Consider the following 8,715-nt stretch of genomic DNA (forward strand, 5'->3'; position numbering starts at 1 on the left):
AGTTCTTGTGTATTCGATCCCTAAGTACTACAATTGATCTCTTAATTTGAGAGAGTAGCTCAGGGTTAAATTTGAGCATATCATTTAACATTATGTCTTTTTGGTCTGGTCAACGAAAATTCATGTTTAAAAAAGTTAGTCAACAAAGGTTGATGTTTTAAATGACTTACAACAAAGTTCATGGTTTAAATAACTAAAATTTGAAAGTTTATGGTCTAAATGACGTTTTTCCAAAATTAAATGCATATGTTCTTCATGTATATTTCCAGCAAATTTGAAATTTCTAGTTACACTCCAACATAAATCACATTATATTTTCAAATGTCAAAAAAATATCAAAAGATCACATTATACATTTTGAAAGCTTCCTCTCGGTTGGTAAGTGATGATAATTAAGCAGATTATTTGAAGCAAGTTGTTGGGTTTGGATTGATCGACCTTAATTATGTTCTTCGATCGTATCATGACAGATTGACAGCTTATACTTTCCACAAGTACAAGCTCATCATCAAGATACCTTCCTTATTTATAACTTGTAAGTCACGATGTTTCCTAAAGAATACAAAAGAGAGATAAAGAGTCATATATGGTTTAACAAAAAAATTAAATTACATAACATTAATTAAAGTAGTACCAAAACCACAATCAAGAGAAAAAAAATGCTAATTAATATTTAACTCTTTCTTTTTGTTTTTTATCGTCTCGCTTTGCTCATTAACATTTAGTATATCAATAATTATATTTCTTTATTATCATATATATAATTATCAATAATTATATCACTTTGCTCATTAAATAATTAACACTTAGTATATATATATATATATATATATATTTTTATAAAACAAATAGAGATATTGACTATTTAACGAAAAAAACCTAATCCTACTGATATCCAGAAGTCAAACAACTTCGTTAATTTATTCTCTCGCCGCCGGTTTTAGAACCTTATTCTCAGGTCCGGTTTACTGTGAGAAACCAAACCAAATCTCATCGACGAACTGGTTTTAGTCCGGTCATTAAAACAGTGGAGTTGTACACTTAAAAAGTCGTATGGTCAACCAGAGGCTAATCTTTAAAGGTCAGCTCCTGATGCCATTCTCCCTCCCGACAACAACAACCACTTCTCTTCGTCGATCTCTGAATCATTACTTCAACCTTAATCGAAATCTCCGGTTTTGCTCAAACCTTGAATCAAATTATAAATTTAATCCTGGCTGTGTTTATTTATATTTGTCTGTTGTTTTTGATTGATGATTTGGTAAAAAAAAGATCGAGAAATTGGAGAATGACGACGCCTCCTGTTCTATCTCTCGCTCTTCCTTCAGACACTGGTCGTGTTCTTAGTATCCAGTCCCACACTGTTCAGGTTCTTCTATATCGACTCTTTAAGATTACTTTATCTTATCATTAACAACTTTGTTTAATTTTTTCAATCTTAATTTGTTGGTTTCAACAAGAAAGAACAAAGCTTTATGCAATTGAATCTGAATTTTGGTATAAATATGTAAGCTTTTGAATATATTAGTGATAAAAAGATTCTGCTTTTATCACGTTTGCTTAATTTACATAAAGGTTTAGACTTTATTGAATTGAAGGATGATAATTATACTCTGTTCCTTAATTTACCAATTATTGAGGATAGTCTTGTGAGGTATTGGTTCTATTCTATGAGAGTACAATGATTGTGTTGAGAATGAAACACCTGTTCCTGTACTTGAGAGTTGTACTATTTTTTTTTAGTTTGTGTTTGGCCAATATGTGATGCTGTTTACATTTATACCAATTCTTAGGGATATGTTGGTAACAAATCAGCTGTCTTTCCTCTTCAATTGTTGGGGTATGATGTGGATCCAATTAACTCTGTACAATTCTCGAATCATACGGGTAAGATTCAGTCACAGTAATGTAGAGTAGAGCCTAATGTTCTTGAAACAAGTGTTTATAGTGTTTTCAGGATTGGAGTAGGCAAAGCTACTGATTTGGCTGTGCTAAATTATATATTTTCCAGGGTATCCTACATTCAAAGGACAAGTTTTGAATGGTGAACAATTGTGGGATTTGATTGAAGGTCTTGAAGCAAACGATTTGTTGTTCTACACTCATGTATTAACAGGTTCTCACTTTGAACACTACATGCCTCTCGCTAATTGATATGTCCTTCAGGATTCTATGAGAAGACTACAATATGGCTTTCCTTTCCCCTTTCCCCACTAAGTTTAATTGGCTGAGACCTTGGAACTTAATCTCTGGTTTATTTGAGTATATGGTATCAATAGCTATGTTCTATAGTTTCTTTCTTATGCTTCAAATGCTTCTGTATTATAGTTGGGTCTGAGTTTGACAATGCTTTTGGTGGGAAATTCATTTTTGTACAATGCTCTCTATGTTTCCAAAATACAGGATATATTGGATCAGTGTCGTTCCTGGATACAATTTTGAAGGTTATCAATAAGCTTCGCTCTATAAACCCTAATCTTACATATGGTGAGTTCACTGTTACGCTCGCAAAATCTTTTGGATTTCTCTATTTAGTCTCTGAAGTTTTCTGTGTTTTTGATACCTTAAAAGTATTGAAAAAAGATGTAGTTAGGCATCTCCATAGTGAAGGCATGATCTGATATGTGACAAGTTTTGGATCTCAATGGTTACATTATGCTAATTTAAGTCTATTCTTATTAGTATGTGATCCGGTGATGGGTGATGAAGGAAAGTTGTATGTGCCTGAAGAATTGGTACATGTTTATCGTGAAAAGGTAAAATGAGACTAAAAGAAATATGTGGTTGTGTACTTTCAGTTTGATCTGTTGATAACATACTTGATATACTACCTTTTCCGAATCTGGCAATCATTGCCTATATTTGTAAGAATAGTTGATGTGAAATCTTCTGATGGTATTATTTTGTGGTTAGGTTGTTCCCCTAGCTTCTATGTTGACTCCTAACCAGTTTGAGGCAGAGAAGTTAACAGGACTAAGGTACTTGATTACTGGCGAAACTTGCATTCTTTTAGTCTATGAGGTGTCACGATTGGATTGTTTGATGTGGTTTACCTAGATCCCTAGTTTGTCCTTTTCATCAGTTCATGCACTAGAGTTCATATCCTTTTCTCCTATGAAGTTCATATAATTTCTCCTGTTATGGCGCCAAACATCACCGTCCTAAATAAATATTACAGGATAAATTCTGAGGAAGATGGCAGGGAAGCTTGTGCTATTCTTCATGCAGCTGGTCCTTCAAAGGTTTGTTTTATTGAGCTTTAGCCTAAATGGGTTGAGAAGCTACTTTGCTTAGCGTGCAGCCGTTCAAGATTAGCTTTACTGTTTCTATAAAAAGCTCAATGATTTTAATGGTTGCCAGGTGGTGGTCACTAGCATTATTATAGGAGGCATTCTATTGCTTATTGGAAGCCATCAAAAAGAAAAGGTAAGTTTTTGGAATAGTATAGCTTTTTTGGCAGCCTGAGTATGTGAAGTTGCTTACAATTGCTTTTCTAGTTCTTTTCCGAGTAAACTGATCTTTAGTTTTTTCAACCACAGGGTCTGAAGCCTGAGCAATTCAAAATTGAGATTCACAAAATCCCTGCTTATTTTACGGTACACACTTCAGAGCTTCTAGGCATTTAAATATTAGCATAAATGTCTTGAGTTTGTACAGACGAAGTACACCTCCAATCTGAGTGGGGTTTGCTAATTGCTAGTGCTTGGCAAGTAGAACCTTTTTGTTCCAATGGTACTGACTAGTTAAGGCTAAGATGGAAGTTTAATTGGAATTTTGCTAATAAAATAACAATCATATGGTTTTCACTTCTGTTTCTACATTGTTTTTGTCAGAATTCCATGTTAAATGTTGAAGTTAACCTCTTTCGGAAACACAACTTGCAGGGAACAGGAGATCTCATGACTGCTCTTCTACTTGGTTGGAGTAATGTAATGCCTCTTAATTACCTTATGGAAGCAAAATAATACTCTATCCATTGTCCTTATACGCTTTGACGTTTATTTTTTAAATAATTTTAATATGTAGAAATACCCTGACAACCTTGACAAGGCAGCTGAGCTTGCAGTTTCAACGTTGCAGGTAAGTCTTTTACCTGTGTGTGCTAATTGTTATTTGGAAGATATGGAAATTAACGATTGAATAACTCATGTAATGGTGTGCAGGCGCTTCTGCGAAGAACACTTGATGATTACAAACGGGCGGGGTATGATCCCACCTCGAGCAGTTTGGAGATTAGATTAATACAGAGCCAGGATGAGATTCGTAACCCAAATGTTGAACTGAAAGCTGAGAGATATAGCTGAAGCAGGTGAAAATGTAACATATTTATCTCAAATAAGAAAACATAGATGATTATGGGGCTACAATAATTATGTTGCACGATTCTTTTATGCATATAAAACCGTTCAGACTTTAGAGTAAGAGGATGTGCAAGAGCTCTTATAAAGCATTTAAACAGTGGTTAGACAGATGGGTTTTTGGCTGTTTTGTTTGGATACTTATAGTTCATCATTTTGTTAAGTGTTAATACGTTAACAACAAAAGATGGAGTGAAGGTATGCATACATCTCTTACATATCTTTAACAGCGCCTTGTCTTCTTTATGGGCGTGCAACTAGAGGACCTAATGAAGATCTAATCATGTTTCATATTTGTTGGTATTTGCTCATATGCATGTTTAAGTAAACTGTGAAACCTTCCTCTCTCTCTTTTCTTTTGGTTTCCTTTGTCTGCTTTGCTTGGTGAATCACCACCTAAACAGTGCTCCAGCAGCTCCATCCGTGAGTCATTCCTTAGAATTCTTCTCTTTCGGTTTGTTTGTCTATCACGGAGTAGTCTTGTTTGCATATTCTTGCAACTCTTGTTTAGCGAATCCACTCTGTTCTTGTGCTTTTCCTGGCTTTTGAATCTGAATTCTAAAACATGCGTGTCTGAACATTTCCTCTAGACATCAGAGCACATAGGTTTAGGTGCATATCATCCTTCTCTCCAAGCTTCTCCTTTGTTCCGACAAATCATTGCTTGATTGGGGCATTACTTGTCACAACTTGTGGCAGCAAAAGAACTTGTTTTCAAGATTCACAGAAAATGAATCTAGTAAAACTGGCAAATCAGATATGAGATGCCACTGAAGCTACGTTTGTACTAATTGATACCAGAGCAACCCATCTATTAGGGTTCTTGGTGTTCTAACTCAGCCAACGAACTGAATGAAACTCATAGGCCATAACTATGGGGATTGCAATACTGGTTTTACGAAGGAAATATGATGGTATGTGGTACATACTACATCGCTCTATTGCTGATCATTTAGCTTTAATATTGTTACCATTTAAGTATAGTTTTTAGCTAATGTAGGAACGGAGCTCTGTTCTTCCATGTTCTTAACCAACATTGAACCAAACATAAAAAAAGATTATACTAATATGCTTGAAATGAAACCAAGGAGTGAAAACACACATATCTAGTTACGCTAACTTCAATCAGTAGTAAAAGCCATGAAGTGGCCTTGAGCTGAGCTGTTCATAATACATAGACTGAAGTGGCCTTGAGCTGAACTGTTCATGATTCATAGACTGAAGTGGTCTTGAGCTGAACTGTTCATGATTCATAGACTGAGGAACAAGAGTTGGACCGTTCATCATCTGGCCACGGAAAGCTCTCTCATTCATCATCATATTATTTACTCTTCCTCCACTCTGCATATTCATTGCTTCTGCTGCAGGGTATGCATTAGAATATCCAAGATCCATGTCCATCATCAGATTTGGTTTCACCTCTTCATAGCTGTTGTGTCTTTGTGGTATTTCTCCGAATAGCTCTTGGAAATCTTCAGGTGAATTGCTCAGATCAAAGTAATCAGCATCGTTCATCATCACAGGTTTCATGTTCATCATCATCATCTCTTCATCACTCTGATTATGACTCTGCCATTCATAACTTGGGACATTGTTGAGATTTCTTCCGAAGTTGTATTGTGTGTTCCCCAAGCTTATGTTCTCTTGGTTAAGACCAGCTTGATGGTAAGGGGTCAAGAACATGGGCTGAGCATGTTTCCCGATTCTGTTCAACTTCCTGAACAAAACCTCTGGATCTAAGTTACCTCTAACAATCACGACTTGCTGATCTGTGTCTATATCAACAGAGTAAACACCTGAAACCAAACACCATGGCAAAGAAACTCATAAGAAAACACTACTTGGACCAACCTATAAGATTAAAAATATTATGTTCTGTTTCTTCTCACCTTCAACTTTTCTCAGTGTTTTCTTCACTTTCCTCTTACATCCTTGGCAGTTGATGTTAACCTGGAGAAAATATGTCTGTCACAAAACCAAAAACAAGGTTACAATGTTGGAAAGTAAAAAGAAGAATGTTTGTGTCTTAACCAAAGAGAGAAGTGATGTTTTTACTTACCTTCAAAGGTTCATAGACGTTTCTTGGCATTCTTGATTTCCGGACTTGATGATCTTTCTTTTCACTTCACTTGTTTTTTTGGGACTCTAAACAAGACAATGTGGTTGTATATAAGTAGAGAAGTAATAATGAGAGAGAGATAGATACATAAAATATATGGAGAGAGAGACAAAGATTCTGGTGGCCATTGAAATCTCGATATTGTCAGCTTTTTGAGCAGGTAAGTCTTAGAGGACAACACACCAGTTTCTTGTGATGAAGATGGTTGTGTTGGTCAACTATCACTGGCTCCTCTAAGTGTGAGAATTGTAAAAGATATTAAAAAAAATGTAAAATAAATATGGGGAATAAGTATAGAGGAGGACCACTTGTAAGAAACTGGCACTGCAAAGTTGAAAAATTCAGAGCTTTTTGAGTATTTATGTTTCTTTTAGGTTATAACTTCTTTATCAAGCATAGGTCTGCGTTGTGGCTACACACTCTAGTCTCTGTCGACTCTCTTCAAATCTTCTTCAGTTTTTAGTTTTATTGAGAACGACTTTATTAATTCGAACTTTCTTATTTTTCTTATTATTAAAAGAAAATAAAGTAATATTCCTTAAGATAATTTTCAAAATATATAGTATAGATTCTTCCTTTAAATAATTTTTTTTTTCCTTTTAAATAAATTTACCAACACATGAACTAATTAAGTCTGAATATATTATATAAAAAAAATCAGACAGAGTTGACAATTAGGTTTTAGTTTGGATTCATTTTTCAAAACCTGAAAACCCCAATAAACTGAAATATCTGCTGAACTTAACCCTAGCAAATAGAAAAGTAAGTGCCAAAGCCTAAACCAAGCCAAAAATATATGACACTTTTGGTCCATATATCTCGCACTAAATAACCTGACAACCATTTTTTTTTACAGCAATAATCTGACTACCATTAAACCTAAAATGTTAGTATTTATATTTTATTTAAAAGCTATACAGTACAATAATTATGAATAAGGACTATGTTATTAAAAAGCTTTATACTAGGCATGTCAATTAGGGCTGAAGCTCGCGGGCTGGCCCGGTCCGGCCCTGAAAAACACCGGGCTCGGGCTTCAATATATATGTCCAGAAAAATTCGGCTCTTTCGGGCTCAGCCCATTTGGGCTATAGGGTTTTTCGGGCTTAGCACGACCGGGCTCGGGCCAGCCCGAAAAGCCCTTTAATAAATATATTTGTACTTTTTTGTTAACATTTTTGTTTGATTGTAATATTTGATTAACAATTTATTGTAAATAAAGTTTTAAACTCTAATCCTAGTTTTCATATTTAATTAATAACCATATGAATACTTTAAAATTTTTATAAATGATATTTTATATGAATTATATATTGGTTTATTTGGTTAAAGTAATCTAACATTTTATTTAGTTTTAAACCTTTTCTATTAAATTAAATTGGTTGTAGTGAATATAGATGAGTTATTAATTTTTTGATTGATTTGTTTTATAGTGCATCTTCAAACATTGCTTTTTAAGGCTTATAAATTTAAATTTTTGATCGGTAAGATAAGCCCGAAAAAGCACAAAAAGCCCTGTAGCCCTGTTAGGGCCGGACTCGGGCTTTAAAATATAGACTCGGAAATATTTTGGGCCGGGCCGGACCGGCCTTAAACATATGCGGGCTTTACGGGTTTCAGGCCGGGTCGGGCCGGACCAGCCCGATTGACACCCCTACTTTTATACTAGTACTGTAATGTATCTGTAAACTTTTTTTTTTTTTTTTTAATCTTAGAAGTTAGATTGAGTGACTATAAAATAAAGTGTCATAATATAATGAAATCTAAGAACACAAAGAAGCAAGGAAACAAGAGAACCTACAAAGAGACTTAGACATCTTTTAATCCCTAACGACACCTAATCATACAAATACAATTATGCTTGATTTAACTTCTGATATAAAAGCTCCATCCCCAACACTTCTTCACGCAATAAACTAAACAAACATTAATTTTGTTTATCTTGAGAGGTTTAAAAACTCACTTCAAGAATCCTCTTCGTCTCCAGCGGTTCATGGCTATTGTATCCATCAAAAGAGTAAGAGATTCGATATGACAACTTCTCCACTTCTGGAATCAATGGTGCAATACTATTTACAACCACATTGGAGAGAGGCAAATGGCACCTTGTACCAACAATAAAGTCTTTGTAAGCGCCATAATAACCAAATTAAATCTTACCTTTTATAGGCATCCGCCACATCCTTTGGTTCACAAAAAGTGAAAAAACAATCGGGTTTTAATAAGTGGGAGGGATGC

At 34.7% G+C, this 8,715-nt stretch overlaps 2 protein-coding genes across 3 annotated transcripts; one reads left to right on the forward strand and one right to left on the reverse strand.

The window, feature by feature from the left end:
- Positions 946-4,507, forward strand: LOC104732675 (pyridoxal kinase). 2 transcript variants are annotated; one of them, XM_010452245.2, is made up of 13 exons: positions 946-1,175; positions 1,273-1,369; positions 1,794-1,887; positions 2,012-2,116; positions 2,404-2,487; positions 2,683-2,756; positions 2,914-2,978; positions 3,179-3,242; positions 3,361-3,426; positions 3,540-3,596; positions 3,885-3,929; positions 4,027-4,080; positions 4,164-4,507. In XM_010452245.2, the coding sequence occupies exons 1-13, from the start codon at positions 1,054-1,056 to the stop codon at positions 4,302-4,304; spliced, it is 1,068 nt and encodes a 355-aa protein (XP_010450547.1). In that variant the 5' UTR covers positions 946-1,053; the 3' UTR covers positions 4,305-4,507. The 2 variants fall into 2 exon arrangements, with proteins under 2 accessions (XP_010450547.1, XP_010450548.1); XM_010452246.2 differs by having other exon boundaries at positions 1,110-1,175; positions 1,263-1,369.
- Positions 5,384-6,696, reverse strand: LOC104732676. The gene is made up of 3 exons (XM_010452247.1): positions 6,418-6,696; positions 6,248-6,323; positions 5,384-6,154 (listed from the first exon to the last, which is right to left on the reverse strand). Exons 1-3 carry the CDS (start codon positions 6,445-6,447, stop codon positions 5,484-5,486), a joined length of 777 nt encoding a protein of 258 aa, XP_010450549.1. The 5' UTR covers positions 6,448-6,696; the 3' UTR covers positions 5,384-5,483.

Source organism: Camelina sativa, chromosome 12, assembly GCF_000633955.1.
Source record: "Camelina sativa cultivar DH55 chromosome 12, Cs, whole genome shotgun sequence".
Lineage (NCBI taxonomy): Eukaryota > Viridiplantae > Streptophyta > Magnoliopsida > Brassicales > Brassicaceae > Camelina > Camelina sativa.

What these genes read in the sequence shown, in the direction of transcription:
- LOC104732676 (XM_010452247.1), bottom strand. Translation starts at nt 6,447, where the DNA reads ATGCCAAGAAACGTCTATGAACCTTTGAAG. An exon ending in ACGTCTATGAACCTTTGAAG is followed by an intron (nt 6,324 to 6,417) that starts GTAAGTAAAAAC and finishes GTTTTGTGACAG; the next exon opens with ACATATTTTCTCCAGGTTAA. An exon ending in AACACTGAGAAAAGTTGAAG is followed by an intron (nt 6,155 to 6,247) that starts GTGAGAAGAAAC and finishes GTTTGGTTTCAG; the next exon opens with GTGTTTACTCTGTTGATATA.
- LOC104732675 (XM_010452245.2), top strand. Translation starts at nt 1,054, where the DNA reads ATGGTCAACCAGAGGCTAATCTTTAAAGGTCAGCTCCTGATGCCATTC. An exon ending in AACCTTAATCGAAATCTCCG is followed by an intron (nt 1,176 to 1,272) that starts GTTTTGCTCAAA and finishes GGTAAAAAAAAG; the next exon opens with ATCGAGAAATTGGAGAATGA. An exon ending in CTACACTCATGTATTAACAG is followed by an intron (nt 2,117 to 2,403) that starts GTTCTCACTTTG and finishes TCCAAAATACAG; the next exon opens with GATATATTGGATCAGTGTCG.